The 22,355-nt window shown below is 34.3% G+C and overlaps 1 protein-coding gene across 1 annotated transcript in view; it reads right to left on the bottom strand.

The window, feature by feature from the left end:
• CADM2 (cell adhesion molecule 2) overlaps nt 1–22,355 on the bottom strand; it is a 244,143-nt gene that overhangs the window by 114,744 nt on the left and 107,044 nt on the right. Inside the window, exon 5 of the mRNA XM_060099800.1 lies at nt 14,963–15,133. Coding sequence (XP_059955783.1) covers nt 14,963–15,133 — 171 coding nt within the window. The remainder of the gene's footprint in view (nt 1–14,962; nt 15,134–22,355) is intronic.

Genomic DNA, 22,355 nt, shown 5'->3' with positions numbered 1-22,355 from the left:
TATTTTGAAATATATTTAAATTGAGAAAACTCAAATGAAAAAATAAGAAGGTCTCCGTGACATTTCTCCTTTAGGATGAGGATATTTTGTTTGTAGCTTTTGTTAATGAAACGGAAAAAAATATTTTAAAAATTGTTTTAATTTTCCTGATATCACCAATTTTGTTTGATTTTTATCACTGTTAGTGAATAGTATATGTTCTAGGCAAAAACTACAAAGAAAAAAAAATCTCCTTAATATTCTTTCTACTTATTTCATAGGTTCCTTGTTTGTATTCTCAAAAAAGGATAGAAAGGGTTTGCTAAACTTTAAAAAAATTTTTCATTGGGGTATAGTTGCTTTACAATGTTGTGTTAGTTTCTACTGTACAGCAAAGTGAATCAGCTATATGTATACATATATCCCCTCTTTTTGGGATTTCCTTCCCATTTAGGTCACTGCAGAGCACTGAGTAGAGTTCCCTGTGCTATACAGTAGGTTCTCATTAGTTATCTATTTTATACATTGTATCAATAGTTTATATATGTCAATCTCCATCTCCCAATTCATCCCACCTCCCCTTTCCAGCTTGGTATCCATAGGCTTGCTCTCTACATCTGTGTCTCTATTTCTGCTTTGCCAATATGATCATCTATACCATTTTTCTAGATTCCACATATATGTGTTAATATATGATATTTGTTTTTCTCTTTCTGACTTACTTCACTCTGTGTGACAGACTCTAGGTCCATCCATGTCTCTACAAATGACCCAATTTCATTCCTTTTTATGGCTGAGTAATATTCCATTGTATATATGTACCACATCTTCTTTATCCTTTCCTCTGTTGATGGACATTTAGGTTGCTTCCACATCCTGGCTATTGTAAATAGTGCTGCAATGAACATTGGGGTGCATGTGCCTTTTTGAATTATGGTTTTCTCTGGGTATATGCTGGGTCCTATGGTAGTTCTATTTTTAGTTTTTTATGGAACCTCCATACTGTTCTCCATAGTGGCTGTACCAATTCACATTCCCACCAGCAGTGCAAGAGTGTTCCCTTTTCTCCACACCCTCTCCAGCATTTATTGTTTCTAGATTTTTTGATGATGGCCATTCTAACCAGTGTGAAGTGATACCTCATTGTAGTTTTGATTTGCATTTCTCTAACAATTAGGCATTCTGAACATCTTTTCATGTGCCTCTTAGCCATCTGTATGTCTTCTTTGGAGAAATGTCTATTTAGGTCTTCCACCCATTTTCTGATTGGGTTTTTGTTTTTGTTTTTGATATTGAGCTGCATGAGCTGTTTGTGTATTTTAGAGATTAATCCTTTGTCAGTTGCTTTGTTTGCAAATATTTTCTCACATTCTGAGGGTTGTCTTTTCATCTTGTTTATGGTTTCTTTTGCTGTGCAAAAGCTTTGAAGTTTCATTAGGTCCCACTTGTTTATTTTTGTTTTTATTTCCATTTCTCTAGGAGGTGGGTCAAAAAAGATCTTGCTGTGATTTATATCAAAGAGTTATCTGCCTATGTTTTCCTCTAAGAGTTTTATAGTGTCTGGGCTTACATTTAGGTCTTTAATTCATTTTGAGTTTATTTTTGAGTATGGTGTTAGGTAGTATTCTAATTTCATTCTTTTAAATGTAGCTGTGCAGTTTTCCCAGCACCAATTATTGAAAAGGCTGTTTTTTCTCCATTGTATATTTTTGCATCCTTTATCATAGATTAGGTGACCATATGTGTGTGGGTTTACCTCTGGGTTCTCTATCCTGTTCCATTGATTTATATTTCTGTTTTTCTGCTAGTACCATACTGTCTTGATTATTGTAGTTTTCTAGTATAGTGTGAAGTCAGGGAGCCTGATTCCTCCAGCCCCGTTTTTCTTTCTCAAGATTGCTTTGGCTATTCGGGGTCTTTTGTGTTTCCATACAAATTGTAAACTTTTTTGTCTAGTTCTGTGAAAAATGCCATTGGTAATTTGATAGGGATTGTGTTGAATCAGTAGATTGCTTTGGGTAGTATAGTCATTTTCACAATATTGATTCTTCCAATCCAAGAACGTAGTATAGCTCTCCATCTGTTTGCTAAATATCTTTGCATTCATAAGGTATGTTACCTTCCTAATAATGATAATGATAAAAATAATGCCAAGCATGTATAATGAATTATCTGATTTAATCCTTACCCCCATCCCCCAAAATAAGAAGTACACTTTCCAAATGAGGAAATTAAAGTTTAAAATGACTAGCATGAAGTCACATAGGGAACTTGGATTCCAACCTAGCCCTGCACTTCAAAAAATAAGATATTGATTCTCAAAGTCACACTGTATTCAAAATACATTTTGTTAAAAATGTTTATGTTTCACCCCAGAGGTTTTTAATCTGTATTGTGACAACAAACATTGTGGTCTCCTAAAGTATGGGCCCATCTGTGTATAGGCATAGCTTACACACCATCTCAAGGAATCCATGGACTCTGATCACCACCCACCCATGGGCTCCAGTGTGAGCATCCTAGACTGAAAACAAGAACTAATACTTCCCTGGTGGTGCAGTGGTTAAGAATCTATCTGCCAGTGCAGGGGACACGGGTTTGATCCCTGGTCCAGGAAGATCCCACATGCTACAGAGCAACTAAGCCCATGTGCCACAACTACTGAGCCTGTGCTCTAGAACCCATGAGCCACAACTACTGAGCCCGCATGCCACAACTACTGAAGTGTGTGCTCTAGGGCCCCTGTGCTGCAACTGCTGAGCATGCTGCAACTACTGAAGCTCACGTGCCTAGAGCCCATGCTCTGCAACAGGAGAAGCCACAGCAATGAGAAGCCCACACACTGTAACAAAGAGTAACCCCTGCTCACTGCAACTAGAGAAAGCCTGCGTGCAGCAATGAAGACCCAACACAGCCGTAAATAAAAAACGAAACTAAACAAACAAGAACAACAAGAACTAAATCACAAATTAAAAAATATTAGGCAGCATAAAAGAAAACTGAAAAGGCATTTTGGAGGGCAGGATAAAACTTTCCGAACTTAATAATCATTTAAATCACTGGCCTAGTTCCTGAAAATATAAACAAAAATTTCCCTTTTAAAAAGAAATGCAAGGTTTACCCTTAGTATATTACTAGAGATTTAAAATTATCCTACCTTGCAATTATAATATAAAAATATTGGATTCTTTTACAAATTTAAGATACATTATGAAATTATATGTATTATATTTCCTGTATTATTACAAATCTTGCTACTTTGGCATTCTATGAATTACCTCACTATCAACTCATTCCTAACTCGTAAATTATTCCCAACTATGTCAAAAGGAACGACATAATAAGAAAATGGAAGTATGATTAAATCATATAGAATGGTGGTGTCCAATACAGTAACAACCAGTCATATGTGGCTATTTAAATTTAAATGTAAATTGATTAAAATTAAATAAAATTTAAGCTGCAGTTCCTTAGTCAGAAGATCCACATTACAAATTTTGAGCAGCTATATGTAGCTAGCTATTGGCTACTATTTTGGGACAGATATAGAACATTTACATCATCACGGTAACTTCTTTTAGACAGTGCTAGTGTGGAAAGATTATGCAAGAGTGATATAAATCATCACTGTTGCCGATCTCTATATACTTATCCCTATTTACTTATATAAATCATCACTGTTGCTCAGGTTATACATTTTCTTTCATGGTGGTGGGAAAGAAGTCTGTAAATAAACCACCATCATTGTAGCTTTGTTTGGTTGTTTGTTGGTTGTTTAGCTTTCATGCTCTCAGTTGAGAATTAAGAATCTTTCATTTTCTGATTATAATTGCAAGAAGGGAGTTGTCAGAGGAAGATATTTCAAAATTATTAGATAGGACAAGAAACACAAAGAGAAAATAGAAGTCAAGAATCTAGTGAAAATGGTGAAACAGAAGTCTTTACTTATTCTAGATTAATTTTAGTAAACTCAAAAATCAATAAGTGGGGCTTCCCTGGTGGCTCAGTGGTTGAGAGTCCGCCTGCGGATGCAGGGGACACAGGTTCGTGACCTGGTCCGGGAAGATCCCACATGCTGTGGAGTGGCTAGGCCCGTGAGCCATGGCCACTGAGCCTGCATGTGCAGGGCCTGTGCTCCACAACGGGAGAGGCCACAACAGTGAGAGGCCCGCGTACCCACCCCAAAAAAAATCAATAAGTGAAAATTTTGTTAATAAGGAAAAAAATGGAAGAATTTCATCACATAATATTTTGCAACCTGATTTTGCTAAAAAGAATACATGACAATACTCTTTCATCTTTGATAATTTCTGTGCATAAGAATTTTTACAGTTTACAAGTGGAAAAATGTAGGTTTTTGATGATAAATTAAAGCATTCATTTTAAAAAAATTTAATTAGTGCTTATAAATCTAAAAATGAAAATGTTTTACAATTTTGGAAAAAATATATTTTTACTCCCCTCGAAAAAATTATGAACCATCAAAGTTTTTTAAAGTATTTAAAGTATTTCATCCTGACAACGCAGGTGCAGGAAGAAGCAGAAGCAATGATAAATATGACACGTTAAGAATGTATTTGAAATCTGAACTCTGTATTTACAGTATGGATATGTGCCAGGATCATGCATGACACTTGTTTCCCATTTTGAGTAGATATATCATCAAACCCAGAAAAATATGAAATAGAAATTCAGGTTTGCTATATTTAAATTCTTATTAAAAGTCTAATGAAGTTGTTTTACACTATCCCTTTCTCCTTTATTATTACATCTACACATTATTCAAAAAATAACTTAAAAACCTAAAAAAAAAAAACCCCTAAGAATAAAATGTCTATTAGACCCAGGTGATGAATGGTAATTACATTCTTTCCTGATCTTATCAAGGATTAATGCAATAAAATTTAATGTATTTATTGATTATATTTGTCTTAATGACAAATGTAATCAAATTCATAATAATTTATAATTACAAATTTACAAATATGAACAAAATTCCTGAAGATGAAAAATAAACTCTGAGGACTGACACTACCTGACTTTAAGACTTAGCATAAAGCTCCAGTAATCAAGAGAGTGTGATATTGGTGAAAAAATAAACAAATAGATCAATGGAACAGAATAGAGGGCCAGAAAGAATCTTACATAAATATAGTCAGCTGACTTTTACTGAAGGAGCAAAGGCAATTCAATGAAGAAAGGACAGTCTTTTTAACAAATGGCACTGGAACAACTGGTCATCCGTATGCAAAGACATGGATCTAAATACATACTTGACATCTTTCACAATAATTAATTCTAGATGCATCATAGATCTAAATGTAAAATACAAAACTATAAAACTTCTAGAAGATAACATAGGAAAAAACTAGGTGACCTTGAGTTTGGTTTTACACTTTTCAGATATAACACCAACAGCATAATCTATGGGAAAAAAACTGATAAGCTAGAATTCATTAAAATTAAATGTTTGCTCTTGAGAAAAACCACTGTTAAAAGAATGAAAAGACAAGGAGGGAAGTATTTGAAAAGGACATATCTGACAAATGACTGGTATCCAAGATCCACAAAAACTTCTTAAAATGCAACAATAATAATAATAATAATAATAATAAAACCAATTAAAAATTTCCAAAGATCTAAGCAGACACCTCAACAAATACACACAAATGGAAAATAAGCATATGAAAAGATGCTCAGCATCAAATGTCATTGTTGAATTGCAAATTAAAACAATAAGGAGATACCACTATACACTATTTACAGTGGCCAAAATCTGAAGCACTGACACCACCCAAATGCTAATGAGGACGTGGAGTAACAGGAACTCTCATTCACTGCTAGTGGGAATGCAGAATGGTTCAGCCACCCTAGAGGACAGTTTGCAGTTTCTTACAAACTAAACATGGTCTTCCCATAATAAGATATATAGTATAAGGTAAACATATTTCTTTTTATGGTCACTTTATCTGTCTTTTGCTAAAATGTGGTTTAATTATAATTCAAATGACTTTTTTACTCGAAGGAGTTGAAAACTTATGTTTACACAAAAACCTGTGCATGAATATTTATAGTAGTTGTTTTCATAATTGCCAGAATTTAGAAGTAACTAAGATATCCTTTAGTAGGGGAATGGATAAACAGACATTGGTACATGCAGACAGTGAAATATTATTCAGCAATTAAAAGAAATGTGCTATACACCACAGAAAGACATATTGGAATCTTAAATGCATATTGCTAAATGAAAGAGGACTGTCTGAAAAGGTTACATCCTATATAATGCCAACTATATGACATTCTAGAAAAGGTAAAACTGTACAGCCAATTAAACGACTGATGTTTGTCAGGAAATTGCGGGGAGGAAAGGAGCAATCAAGAAGTAAAGCACAGGAGTTTAAGGGCAGTGAAATTATTTTGTATGATATTGTAACTATGGCTACATGACATTATACATTGGTCAAGAACTATACAACATAAAGAGTGAACTCTAATGTAAATTATGAATTTTAGTTAACAATAATCTATCAATATTAGTTCATCAATTGTAAAAGATATACCACAATAATGCAAAACGTTAATAATAGGAAAATTGTGAGGAGGTGGGATAAGAGTGTATTTGGGACTTCTGTGTTTTCTGATCAATTTTTCTGTTAACTAAAAACTGCTCTAAAAAATAAAGCCTATTGATTAAAAAAAAAATCTATTGAACCCAAATCATAAATAGTAAAGACAATCTTTGCTGATATATTAAGAGCTAATACAATAAAGTTTAATATATCAATTGATTACAGTAGTTTTCTAACCATATGCTTTTCTCTTAGAAAAATGTGTGTGCGTGTGTATTATAGTTCATTCAGAAAGTAGAACTAGAACAATCTGAAAGTATTGGGGCATTAAATATGCAGTCTCTGAAAAAAAAACAGCTTTTAACTATCTTTTAAAAATAGATTTATAAAATGGAATTAGTTTTTAAATTGAAAGTTTAAAATACTAGATAGTAATAATTTATGTTTATTTTCTCAATATTAGGTTTTACTTGCCAAAATCATTTCTGTCTCCTTTGATTATCCAGATTTTATTCTTTATTAAAATGGCTCAAAATTATCTTCAAAAGATACATTGACATCTGTACTATATATAGATCACATCATTTGGGGACTATTTTTGACTGTCTTTTTGTGAAATTAATTTGCTTGCTTAAAATAATGTTAAAACTTCTAAAAAGTTTCAAAAATACATATTTTATAAACTTGATTAAGAAAGACCACTTGAGAGTATATTATTTTAATCTATGAATTTCTTAATTTTTAAACTTGAGAATCTACTCACAAACATACACACTCCTCTTCACTGGGCTTTAATAACACAAAAAATGTTATTTCTATTAATAATACAAACTTTACAGTAACATTTTGAATCCCTGCCCTTAGATCACTTAAAATATTTGGTAATCCACTTACTTTTAATATTTTGATACTGCAGGGACTAAATAAAATATTCCTATCATATAAAAGAAGACGAATTAACTCATGACCAACATGTGCCAGTAATACATTACTATGGGTAATATAATAAATGAATGTATCTTCCTTAAAAAAGTTGAAAAATAGAGGTTGGGATCTCAAGTAGAGGTTGTACATTAGGCCACTTTTCTTAAAGTAGTTAAATGTATTTTTTGTTAAGCAACATAGATCACTTCATGATTCTAGCATGTACACATTTCACGAGCTTTGCGAAATATTTTGGGCTCTATTAAAAATACTTCCAAGGCATCCTCATATATAAATGTGGCATTTTGTTACCTAAAAGAACCATTTATTTTAATTTGGAAAATTTAATCTAAAGAGAGTTTTCATTTCAGCTTTCCTGGTTCCTTTTATATTCTGTGCCTCTGGACCATAGAAAATTTGTGGTAGACAAAATAATTAGAAAATCAGCATTTTAGAAATGAGATGCCAGATGAGTGAGATACGTTATTTTAAAATGCAACTTGTAACATTCACCTTTATGTGTAATAAACCTATATGGCCTGAAAAATTTAATCAAGTGCTTTCTATAATAAATAGAAAAGTAGTAGAAGCATAGTCGATACAACTAACACAGGACAATTTAGAAGATGCTGACCTGGGCTAAAGAGGTATACAGGTTTGTGTAGGGAGGATTGAGTAGGTGGGAATTAATTATCTTTTATAAATTGAAAAGGACAAATGCCAAAATCTGTACTTAATGAAGGATATCTGCCTACATTTGAAAATATTTCTGTTCTGTATCATGTATATCTATAGTGGAAATGAAGTTATAAACAAAATAATAAGAAGCCTCCAAACCCATCTGTATTGAATCTCTTCTGTTATACACAGAATTTTATTTTTTTACTAATTTTATTGAAACAAGTAGAACCAAAGGTAGACTGATAAAGTATATTAGATGGTGCAGAAAAGTAATAGACATGTATGGTCAAGAATTCAGTTCCTCTAGGCACAAAGTAATTCCATCTAAAAGAGCAAAACAAGAAAGGAATCTTTTTAGACATATTTTTAATATAATATGTTAAAGAGAGACTGGATTAATTGTATTATTTATTTGCACGTTAACTAGAACGGAAGTAAAAGCCTCAAGACGGCAAAGATCGGGACTGTAAACTGACCGTTTAACTCCTTATATTATTATAGTAATGAATCCAGGAGCATTCTCGTTATTAAAGATATATAATGCATTTCTTATTTTTAGTCATTAACCTAATTGATCTCATCTAAAACACACAATTTCAACACTGCAGCTTCCAAAGTCACTCCCTCCCTTCGTTTCTTTTTTTTTTCTTACCAGTTGCTCACACTGAATTTGTTTAGGCTCACAAGCAGGTTCTCTTCTATAACTTATTTTAACTATGTACTGTTTTAAAAGTTGATGATGTGCATGTATAGTTACTTATTTTATAGGCAAAGCATGGCACTTACACAATAGAAATACTAAACAAATATTACTGATAGCATAAGATTTCATGATTATATATAATGTACCTTACAACACATATACACTTAAAATTTGTGTTCTTATTTATCCTTACTGGCAGTTCAGTGCCACAGTACCAAAATGCTTTCTCAGAACACTCATTATTCTGAAATATTTTACTAATCTGTCTCTTGTATTTTCCTTTTCAATAACAGTTGATTTTTATGTAATTTTGTCAATGTCACACATGGAAAATGAATATTTACTTATTTTCTTCTTTTCTGTGTTTTGTACATAGTCCTTTCTGTTAGTAGAGATACAATATTCTTACTGAGAATCAAATAAAATATGACTTATACAATCAGTTAATCTAAAAATTAAATCAGACAAAAAATTATTCTTTTAAAGGGATTCGTGTAAAAATAGGAAGATGAATTAGAATTTCCATCTAAAAAAAATAGAGTAGCTTTTTCCAGTGCTCAGGTGCAAAGTATGCTATTACCTATTATTTGATATTTGCAAGTATTTGTGGTTCACAGTGAAAAATCTACATTTTCTTAAATTTCAAGTTTAAAGAAACTCTCTTCCATCACAGTGACATTAAAATTTAAGATTAATATTGTATAAGGAAATGAATGTTGCTATGATATATTGTATAGGCTGAGTCCTACTAAACTGTACATCACAGGGTAACAGAGTTAAAATATTTAGCCCTAGAAACATAACTACTCCAATTTGTTCTCATCGTGTTCCTTAGCACTAGGTGTTTAACCCTTATGTCTTATTTCTCATCAAACTTGCCTTTCCACAATAACACAGGATTTTTATTTCAGGTGTAGTCATAACTTCCCATTATTGTAGGGATATATACTTATTCTTGTCAGTCACCACAGAAAACAATGGCATCTCTTCTGCTCTGGGGGTCCAAAAAGTTGTTCCTCTATTTGGGCCAGTCTTTGCAGTTACTCATAATAGGAACACTGCAAAATCATGTGGAATCCTAAATTTATGTCCCATAAATTCTAGATTAACCACCTTTTTCCTTTTCCAATTCTTCTTTCTATTTTCCCCCACCTGCATCCGTGGAATTTCCACATCAAACATACTGCAACGTACATTTATGTGGAGCTATGATCTGTTGTCTCTGGAAATATATACTGAGATCTTTTTATCACTATTCTTAGGTGTTTATGAAGACCACACCCAATTTGATCACTTTGCTCTAATTTTGATGCAAACTGGTACTAAATGTCTCTCTCCACTTTCCATTACTTAGTTCACCCCGGGGGAATGTTCTGCATCCCTAAAGGAACATTAAGTATTATTATCAGTTAGTTTTAATTAACTTCACGTACTTGAATGATGATATGCTAAATGCTAGGAAAAATAATTTATATAGATTTGGTCTCTGCCTTCCAGCCATTTACATATTAAACCATGACAGAATGAGTTGTTATTGTTAATTGGCCATCAAGTATAACATTTTTCACGTAAAGCTTTATAAAAATTGTCTTCCTCCATGCAGTTTGCTTAATAATGCACACTGAAATATGGTGAACAGCTAAAAATGCTCAGAAACTATATATTTATAATAGTTCCATTTTGGACTCCCAAGAAAGTGAAAATGACTTTGGAAGCTAACAACTGGCATCTTATAGCAAGGCTGAAATAGGTTCAACAGACATAAACGATTCTCTAGAATCTAAACAATAATCAGATAAGGCCACTCTATGCCTGCGGGGTGGAATAAGAAAAGGCAAGTTTATTGCATAACCAGGTCTAAAAGGGGACACAGACCAAGATGTTCAGCACCTACATAAATTAGCATGATTAACCACACATCTTTATAATAGCAATTCTAATTCTGTTTTAGTATTTGTGCTTTGTAGGTAAAAGTTACCAACATACACATGACTGAATTGCCCCCAATCCTGACAGCATCTAATTCAGAACCCTCTTCACAATATTTAGAACAAATCCAAATTCTCTAACAAGTCTCTCCTAACTCTTTCTTACCTACACCCAGAGATTCATCTGGTATGCTGTCTTCTGTGACACAGCAAACTAAATAAACCCAATTTTGCTAGACTACTGGTAGGTTTCTGGGGCTCTCTGGCTGGTGATCTTTAATATTCCTTATGACTTGATTTTTATTATTTTTCTTTTATTATATATTGAAAATTACAGTTGAATTAGTTATCAAAGATTATTTTTAAACAATCTTATTTGGCTTTATATATAAGTGAAAAAAAGTTTAAATTAAAATGCTGGTGATCTGGGTCCTCTGGACACATCAAATTACATAATTTTCCATACTTGAAAGACATTGATTAAATAAAAAGAAATAGAGGGCTTCCCTAGTGGCGCAGTGGTTGAGAGTCCGCCTGCCGATGCAGGGGACACGGGTTCGTGCCCCGGTCCGGGAAGATCCCACTGCCGTGGTGCGGCTGGGCCCGTGCACCATGGCCACTGAGCCTGCACGTCCGGAGCCTGTGCTCCGCAACGGGAGAGGCCACAACAATGAGAGGCCCGCGTACCGAAAAAAAAAAAAAAGAAAAAAAAAGAAATAGAAAAGAAATGTTGCTATAGACTGAATGTTAATGTTTCCCCAAAGTTCATATGCTGAAACCTATTCCCCAATGTGATAATATTAGGAGGTAAGGACTTTGGAAGATCATGACCGGGGTTAGTACCCTAATGAAGGAGATCGCAGAGACTCCTTAGCCCCTTCTGCTGCATGTGGACATAGAAGATGGCCAGCTATGAGCCAGGGTGAGGGTCCTCACCAGACACTGAATGTGCCTCCTCCTTGATCTGAATTTCTGGCCCCCAAGACAGTGAGAAATAAAATTCTGTTGCTTATAAACCACCCAGTCTATGGTGTTTTTGTTATAGCAGCCTGAACTTGAGGCAGGAGATAGATGGACCCCAGGGTAAGCAGCTGGAGTTCATTCTCTGTGGACAGAAACTCCAAAATATCAATAGCAGGACAATCGACAGAAGAGGCTGGGCCCTGCCCAGATAAAAGACCACGTATTCCTCATACTCAAAATCAAGGAGACTTCCCTGACTACACATGTGCAGAAAGGTTCCCTGGAGGTCAAAAAGGGAGGGGGTGCCACCCATAGTAAGTGATGTCAACTACCCATAGGCCTCTTCGCTAGAATACATCTTGGCTAAGAGATGAGCATGCACACAGGAGGACCCTGAGATATACCAAATACAGATGCAGAACTAGGCAAAGCAAGATGATTGGTCAAAGGAAACCCAGAAGAAATGCCCCATAAAAGTGATTCAAACTACCATGATGGCACGACTCTCTGAGTCCACCCATGTGTCTATCCACATGTACTGTACTATTTTTCCTCCTAATAAATACTTTACTTGCTTCACTACTTTCCATCTCTGTGGAAATTCATTTCTACACAGCTGAAGGGCCAGGGCCTTGTCACTGGTCACTAGTCCCTGGTGGTCTGATGGTTAGGATTCAGCGCTCTCACTGCCGTTTCCTGACCTCAATCTCTGGCTAGGAACCAAAATCTTGCTTCAAGCCACTGCAGGCCAAGGCCACCCGAGATCAAACCAACTAAGAAAGAAGACAGTTGATATTTATTGAAGGCTTACTGAATGCCATAAACTTGTCTAGTTTGGTCCTCACAGAAATTAATTCTCTAGTTTATAATCAAAGCTCAAGCAGTTTCAGTAATCGTTGCAAGGTCTCACTGCAAATAAATGTTGAAATTTGGAAATAATCTCAGTTTGGGCTCTAAAATATGTTTGTCTTCAAATCTGCTTCAATAAGAACAGGAAGGAAATTAATGAAACTAATCTAATATAATTGAAAGTATTCTTTAAAATTTAATAATTTAATAACTACTAAACTAAAAATAATTAAAATACAACAAACAATAATTAAAAATAATGATCTAATTGATATTTTCTCTATTAAAAAGTAAAAAAAAAAAGTCTGGTCCTCCTGGTACTTCTCTGATCTTTTCTCATGATACCCTCTACTTTCCACTCTACATTGGTCTCACTGATACCCTTTCTGCTTCTAGAAACATAAAAACAACACACATGTTCCTATCTCAGGGCCTTTGTACTTGTTCTTCCCTGTGAATTGTATGTATATATTTTGTTTGAATATTTAAACATATTAATTTAGTTAAAATATTATTTTATTTAAATATTCATTTAAATATATTTATATATAATGTAATATATTAAAGTAGAAATAATATATTATATAATATATTCATATAAATATAACATTATAATATATTTAAATGATATATTAATAGGTAATATTATTATATAGTATGTAATGATATAATTTAATGATACTATATGTGATAAAATATATATTTATATATAAATGCATTATATATATATGTTAATACTAATACACACACACACATTAACTATCCTTGACTTCCATTCTAACTTCACTCCTTATCACCTCCCTGCTTTATTATTTTCCTACAGACTTAATACATAGCATGCTATATGTTTTATTTATTTATTTATTTATTTATTTATTTATTTATCTATTTATTTCTTCTTATTTTTATTTTATTTTTTTTTGTGGTACACGGGCCTCCCACTGCTGTGGCCTCTCCTGTTGTGGAGCACAGGCTCAGCGGCCATGGCTCACAGGCCCAGCCGCTCTGCGGCATGTGGGATCTTCCCGGACCGGGGCATGAACCCATGTCCCCTGCATCGGCAGGCAGACTCTCAACCACTGCACCGCCAGGAAAGCCCCTATATGTTGTATTTGTTGATTTTGCTTTTCAGTCACTCCTACCTAGAGTGGCTATTATAAGCGAACTGGAGTTTGTTGCTTTGGTGGTAGTGGTGATTTTGACACTTGGAGACAATCTCAGTTTGTTTTGTTAAAGTTGTCCTTTTTTGGTCACCTCTGTAACCCCAGTGCCCAAAAGAATGCCTGTTTCATAGTAGGTACTCAATACATTCTTGTTGAATAAATAAATAAAAACAGACTATAATAAGGCATATTAGAAGAGTAATATGTAGAGTTAACATTTTAGGGTTCAATGTAATTTCGCATCACACACACAAATCTAAACTTGAACTGTAATTTATCACAGATAACAAACTCAACAAAAAAATCTCTAATATTGGAAAAAGTCAAGTAATAGGATTCAGAAATATAATTCTTTGTACTCTACTCAGCTTTATATTACATAAAGTAACTTTATATAACATATTTCAACTTTATGTTACATATTTCAATTCATTCATTTTCATTTTGATAAATATTTATAGATCACGTGCTATATCCCAAGGACATTGCTAAGTATGAAAGCATCATGATTATAAGTTGACCATTTGCTTGTTGTGTGAACTTGGCCAAGTGATTCAACCACTATAAACTTCAGTGCCCTTATCCATAAACTGCAAGTAAAGAGAGCAGTAACTATTAATCAGGCTATTATGCTGATGCCCTAACATGAGATAACATGAGTTGAGATAATGCCAGCAAAGCATTCAGCACTGCCCGGGCTCACTGGAGTCATCCAATTTAGTTCTTATCACTTGTGAACAATAATGATGTTGATAAAGAAAACATAATAGATATGCCCCTGTGTTCATAAAAACAAAGCATATTTTAAAAAATAGAAATAAAATAGTATAATTTTAAAAGAACAGATGGTAAGCCATGTTTGCATATAATAACATTACATTTAGAAAGTTCAAGGCTTTTTCAGATTTCCACTTCTCACTGATTCTGCCAAAATTACCGCTCTTCCTGGCCAACATTTGGAAGATAATTAGGAGTTTTAACCTTCTGATATCTTCTTTCTTTTTCTTCCTTGTCAAGAATGATAATCACTCAAGGACTCCTTTCCTTTGAATGTGATTAATACTAATGAGGTCAGTTTTACTTCATTTGGCTATAGATTTTGCTGCACATTTGCTGTAACTTCAGGAAATTTTTGAAATGATTTTAAATGTAGATGCAGAGATTTGGCGCCAAATAAAGAGTTATGGAGTAGCGTTTACTTACAGTGTATTTCTAGCACCTGCATGGCCACCTGAGGTGTGGCATTGAGAGATTCATGGTCTACTCTGCAGATGACCGCCACGCCATCGTCACTTCGGTCCACTCGGAAGTCCAGTGTGCTGCTGACCGTGAAAGTCTTGCGATTTGCATCTTCTTCCTTTAAATATTTTACATCTGAAAATAAAATATAAGATTTTAAATTCTGTGAGGTTCTCTTTCTAAATGTAACAGATTTCATTTACTCGAGACACACTGGAAGCCTCTTCTCCCGATCTTTACCCAATTTTAAAAAGCAAATATTTGTTAGTATCACATTTAATCCATTTTGTTTTGAGTAAACAGAAATAAAACTACTTCAGAAATACATTTTAAAAGTTAAATACAGAAATAAAAGGGCAGGTCACGGATCTTTTTTGTTTTTTTATACTCCATTTGAAATATCAGGCCATTTTACAATATTAATCTCTTTTCTTTAGATTTAAGTTTTACTAAAAGATAATCTTAATTCTCTGAACCACAAGCACAATTGAGAAGAGCAAATTCACAACCATCTGGGTATGCCTAAAAGGAAGTACAGTGTATTTGAGCTATGATTTTAACATGAACACTGTGAGGTGAACATAATTGCTAAAGAATACCTAAGATGAGAAAGTTGTCATCTTTGGTAAAGAAGGAGAACAGTCATGTGAACATTTTGAATATTTAAATATCTATCTACCTATCTATATATATTTTCAATGAAATTTCTATTGAGAAAAATGCTCTTCACTTAGCTGAAGAATTCATTTCAGACTGAATAAGAATACTTTCCTCAAAATGTGAATTCACTTACCAATACTTAAACTTACTGTGCATGATTCAGATTCATCATTAAATGATGCACTTAGGGATTATTTGTTCTCTGTGGAAAAGGGATTTAATAATATTTCCATTTAACTTGCAATTTCTCAAGTTTAAAGTAGCTGATTAGAAGAGGTCAATTTTAATGGCTTAGAAATCAAGATAACAGGCTAAGGTTAAGATATCTGTTAACAAGATCTTAAATATAGTTGAGGGAGAAAGCTGTTCGTATTTCGTAGCATTTAATTTCAAATGAAAAATGATACTTTTTATGAAAAGACTTATTTTGCATAATATGCATAAAATATTTGATTCTAGCATGTATTAAATATTTTTAAAATATTTAAAAATATATCAATGATAAGAAATTAATGTAAATTCAGCTTCTCCATTGTGCTCTATGCAAAGATTTCACTTGGAAAATAATGTCAAATCTTATATATTTGATGGGTAGATATTTGCATGGTACACTGGGTTTTACTTATTTCCAGAGAAGAATGTCTCTACCTTATTGATTTTAAAAATAAAATAAATATTAGTAAAGAATAAAACTAGATAAATGTCACGTCTTATTTTGAAACTATATGTTTATGACTGTGTTCCGAAATTAGAAAAATAATTAATTAAGATTTTTACCACACAAAAAAATTATGTAATTTAGGCAGTTTTGAGACTAAAAGAATTTTCTAACATTTGGAAAGGGGGGAAAGAATATAAAATTCTCAACTCCATCTTTTAACTATAAATTAATCATACAGGATACAGAGCTTTCCATTAACATGTGTCTTATGAAAAATCTCGTTTTTGTTAACTAAAGTCATTTCTGAGATTTTTGCATTTGAAAATTAGATTCAACTTCAGTTAAAAAATATTAGAGTAAAAGATGAAATGATCTCCTTTCAGTCAAAATATGTCAGGATAATATAGATGCATTTATAGTTCTTTGCTATATTAAAAAAAATGAGGCTCTCTTACTTTTCAATGTCTCATATATTTATACAAAATGTTGCCTCATTTTTATATTTTATATCCTTTCCTATAAATCTATGTCCAGTGTTTTCTTGTTCATAGCTCAAAGCAGTGGCAGTGTAAGAAAATTTAGACCTCTTGACAAACCACTTTTATAATTATATTATACAATATGTAAGAAATTATTCCAAAATATCACTGCTAATTGTTTAATTTTAATAACAGCTACATTTTAAGAACCCACACATCTGCTTCCTTTAGCTGTTTCCTTTACAAAAGTATAATTTTATGTAATATTAATTGGACACATAAAATCTGAGAGCAATTGTATATAACAAAATATTAATGAGCATCATTCAAATGAAATAAACAAAAGTATAATTTGTTGCTTTTAATATTAGCTTATGTGACAGCTTATAGGGTTACTAGAAGGCATAAGATGAACAGGAAAAAGCACTGAGAAGAGCCAATCATAGTATCTTTCCCCACATTTTATGTTGACCTCCTCCCCCCCAAACAGGAAATAGTACTTAAATTTTTTTTGTTTTGCTTTCTAGCTCTATAAAATAACTGATGCATTCCAGAGTTATAGAATCAACAGAAATTTATTTATATTGCATAGCTGATTTGCTGATTCCCTGTTCTGTCTTGTTTTAGAGAGTTTCCATTTTTTTCTTCTTTGGCAAGTCACACTATTAATTACTTTATCACATTGTGATCTAGAGCAGTGTTCCTCAAAATGGAACGTTCATCTGAATCACCTTTGCATCTTGTTAAAATTCAGATTCTGATTCAACAGTTGTGTAGTAGGGCCTGAAGGTCTGCTGCTGGCCTAAAGACATATTTTGAAGAGCAAGGGTATAATGTATACATCGACACCATAGGTGATATGACCAAAAGTGAGTGAATATTGGGATTAACTTTACTAAACTTTCTCTCTCTTTTTATTGCCACTCTCCATAAGCTTACATTCTATTTTTACTATTTCCACATATATTTCTTCCTTTTATTTACATTTTTCAAAATATGCATGTCATGTATTATATAATGTGTTGGTACAATGGTCAGCAAAAGCAAAGGTATGAGCAAACAATAAACAGAGGAATTTGTAAGATTACATTCATCATAATCCTTGAAGTCACTCCTCTATCTTTTTCCAAAGGAGATTCTGGACATTTAAGAGATTGCTCTTAAGTAATCAGAACTGTGGTTGCTTCTGGTGGGTGGTTGCAAAAGGTTTCATTATACTACTGTGTTCACATTGCATGTGTTAGAAATTTTCTGTAATAAAAATGTTTGTAAACATCTGCCTGGGAAAATTCCTCAAGTATGCTTCTCAACAAAAGTTATTTTCCTGAACATTTCTTGGTGAAGTCTCAAAGTAAAGATTTTGTATAAATTTTTATATTATGTATCTTTATCAGACAAAATGTATAATAGCAACCTGTTTATATTTGGGATTTTAGATCTTTTATCTCACTAAGAGCTAAGGTATGAAGAACAATGGCAGATATAATTGTGAGTTAGACTGCTTGAGCCCCCCAAATTAACACATTTAAAAACCAGAGTTTGGGATTAAAGTATACACACTATACTATAGGTAAAATAGATAACCAACAAGGACTTACTGTATAGCACAGGGAAATATATTCAATATCCTATAATAATGGAAAATAATGTAAAAAAAGAATATATATATTTATCTTTATATATGTATAACTGAATCACTTTGCTATACACCTGGAACTAACACAACACTGTAAGTCAACTATATTTCAATAAAAATTTTAAAATTAAATAAATAAATAAAAACCCTAAGTTAACTACAGAACAAAGCAAAGAGTTATCTGGACGTTTTTACATCCAAATCTTTTCATAAAATATCAGATCTCAGGAGATATTTCTATATCCATCTTTCCAGATTTATAATATTAGGTTTACCTGCCTCTATATCTGTAGTTTCTGGACACCTTTGTACTAGACTTTTAGAAGGTAAATCCTCTAAGTTGAGGTTTCTTCAGAAGTTACCTTGTCTCCACAATGGTTCTAATCACCTTGAACAGTATAATGTGAACTTTTGTGACATTTTTGCTTTCTGCACTTAGGTGATTTTGATCCCTTTTGAACAGATCCAGAATGAAGATACTCCCATTTTTATAAAGGGAAATCTTGTCCTGTGTCCTTGGTAGCCCTCTGTATCAGACCTGCACCTAAAGAGGGCCAGTTCCCTTTAATCCATTGCAAAGTCTATAGGCCACACTGGGAACAAGGCAGGGATTTATTTATTTTTATTTTTTAAAATTTTTATTTATTTAATTTATTTATTTTTAGCTGTGTTGGGTCTTCGTTGCTGTGCGTGGGCTTTCTCTAGTTGCGGCAAGTGGGGCCTACTCTTCGTTCGGGTGCTAAGGCTTCTTACTGCAGTGGCTTCTCTTGTTGCAGAGCACCGGCTCTAGGTGCACGGGCTTCAGTAGTTGCAGCATGCGGGCTCAGTAGTTGTGGCTTGCGGGCTCTAAAGTGCAGGCTCAGTAGTTGTGGTGCACAGGCTTAGTTGCTCCGCGGCATGTGGGATCTTTTGGACCAGGGCTCGAACCCGTGTCCCCTACATTGGCAGGCAGATTCTTAACCACTGTGCCACCAGGGAAGTCCCAAGGCAGGGACTTAAATACAGCTTCTGTCCTGTTGCCAGTACTAGAAGGATCATACCTTCTCATAATTTTGGAGATATCTCTTGGGAATTATGTAGGATATTATGTGACTTCTCCTGAACTACTTGGGCCTTTAATTCTCTGACCAAGAGCAAAGCTACAGGGTCTCTGTGTATACACCACACATCGCTGCTTATATAGAACATGAACTCTGCTACTATTTTCAGAGTCTGGGTTTGTAAGTGATTTTGAAGAATCAGATGACAGTTTCAACAGGAGAATTCAAGAAATTTATTCTGAATCCATACCACTGTTATTAATGGTACTTTAATTGTCTGACACCATTGTTAGTAAGCTGAATGCAGGTCCTCTTGCCATACAGAAGAGAATATGTGAGCATTAAATGAGATAACTTGGCTTTTTTGCCAAAAATTTGGAGTGGACATATTGGACAAATGGATATGTTATGTAATTCTTGTTTAAAAGAAGTTTTATAGATCAAAATTTCTAAAAGTAAATGCATCATTTTTAGAAGATAACCAACTTTCCCATCACTTAAAAAGACTGACATAAAGTAACTATGTCTAGTTAACTTAGTAACCTAGACATATTTTAAAACCAGTTTGTCTTGAAGGGATTGTTGGGAAATTTATTTTCTTAACCTTAAGAGTACTACAGGATTTTATTTTTATTTTTATTTATTTATTTTTATTTTTTTGCGGTACGCGGGCCTCTCACTGTTGTGGCCTCTCTCGTTGCGGAGCACAGGCTCCGGACGTGCAGGCTCAGCGGCCATGGCTCACGGGCCTAGCCGCTCCATGGCATGTGGGATCTTCCCCGACCGGGGCACGAACCTGCGTCCCCTGCATCGGCAGGCAGACTCTCAACCACTGCGCCACCAGGGAAGCCCAGGATTTTATTTTTTAACATCATTATTGGAGTATAATTGCTTTACAATGGTGTGTTAGTTTCTGTTGTATAACAAAGTGAATCAGCTATACATAGACATACATCCCCATATCTCCTCCCTCTTGCATCTCCCTCCCACCCTCCCTACCCCACCCCTCTAGGTGGACAAAAAGAACCACCGAGTTGATCTCCCTGTGCTATGCAGCTGCTTCCCACTAGCTATCTATTTTACATTTGGTAGTGTATATATGTCTATGCCACTCTCACTTCATCCCAGCTTCCCCTTCTCATTCCCCATGTCCTCAAGTCCATTCTCTATGTCTGTGTCTTTCACCTGTCCTGCCCCTAGGCTCTTCAGAAGCATTTTTTTTTTTTAGATTCCATATATATGTGTTACCATATGGTATTTTTTTTTCTCTTTCTGATTTACTTCACTCTGTAAGACAGTCTCTAGGTCCATCCACCAAGCTACAAATAACTCAATTTCATTTCTTTTTTATGGCTGAGGAATATTCCATTGTATATATGTGCCACATCTTCTTTATCCATTCATATGTCAATGGACACTTAGCTTGCTTCCATGTCCTGGCTATAGTAAACAGAGCAGCAATGAACATCGTAGTACATGACGATTTTTGAGTTATGGTTTCCTCAGGGTATATGCCAAGTAGTGGGATTACTGGGTCATATGGTAGTTCTATTTTTAGTTTTTTGAGGAGCCTCCATAATGTTCTCCAGAGAGACTGTATCAATTTACATTCCCACCACCAGTGCAAGAGGGTTCCCTCTTCTTCACACCCTCTCCAGCATTTAGTGTTCATAGATTTTTTGATGATGGCCATTTTGACTGGTGTGAGGTGATACCTCATTGTAGTTTCGATTTGCATTTCTCTAATGATTAGTGATGTTGAGCATCGTTTCATGTGGTTGTTGGCAATCTGTATATCTTCTTTGGAGAAATGTCTAGGTCTTCTGCCCATTTTTGGATTGGGTTGTTTGTTTTTTTGATATTGAGCTGCATGAGCTGCTTAAATATTTTGGAAATTAATCCTTTGTCATTTGCTTCATTTGCAAATATTTTCTCCCATTCTGAGGGTTGTCTTTTCATCCTGTTTATGGCTTCCTTTGCTGTGCAAAAGCTTTTGACTTTCATTAGGTCCCATTTGTATATTTTTGGTTTTATTTCCATTTCTCTAGGAGGTGGGTCAAAAAGGTTCTTACTGTGATTTATGTCATAGAGTGTTCTGCCTATGTTTTCCTCTAAGAGTTTGAAGGTGTCTGGCCTTACATTTAGGTCTTTAATCTATTTTGTGTTTATTTTTGTGTATGGTGTCAGAGAGTGTTCTTTTTTTTTTTTGTGGTACGTGGGCCTCTCACTCTTGTGGCCTCTCCCATTGCGGAGCACAGGCTCTGGATGAGCAGGCTCAGCGGCCATGGCTCACAGGCCCAGCCGCTCCGTGGCATGTGGGATCTTCCCGGACCAGGGCACGAACCCATGTCCCCTGCATCAGCAGGCGGACTCTCAACCACTGCACCACCAGGGAAGCCCCAGGGAGTGTTCTAATTTCATTCTTTTACATGTAGCTATCCAGTTTTCCCAGCACCACTTATAGAAGAGGCTGTCTTTCCTCCATTGTATATTCTTGCCTCCTTAATCAATGATAAGGTGACCATATGTGCATGGGTTTATCTCTGAGCCTTCTATCCTGTTCCATTGATCTATATTTCTGTTTTTCTGCCAGTACCATACTGTCTTGATTACTGTAGCTTTGTATTATAGTCTGAAGTCAGGGAGCCTTATCCCTCCAGCTCTGGATTTCTTTCTCAAGATTGCTTTAGTTATTCGGGGTCTTTTGTGTTTCCATACAAATTGTGAAATTTTTTGTTCTACTTCTGTGAAAAATGACAGTGGTAGTATGAGAGGGATTGCACTGAATCTGTAGATTGCTTTGGGTCATACATTCATTTTCACAGTGTTGATTCTTCCAATCCAAGAACACTGTATACCTCTTCATCTGTTTGTAACATCT

This window comes from Mesoplodon densirostris, chromosome 5 (assembly GCF_025265405.1).
Source record: "Mesoplodon densirostris isolate mMesDen1 chromosome 5, mMesDen1 primary haplotype, whole genome shotgun sequence".
NCBI lineage: Eukaryota > Metazoa > Chordata > Mammalia > Artiodactyla > Ziphiidae > Mesoplodon > Mesoplodon densirostris.
This window is presented reverse-complemented; position numbering and strand designations above follow the sequence as displayed.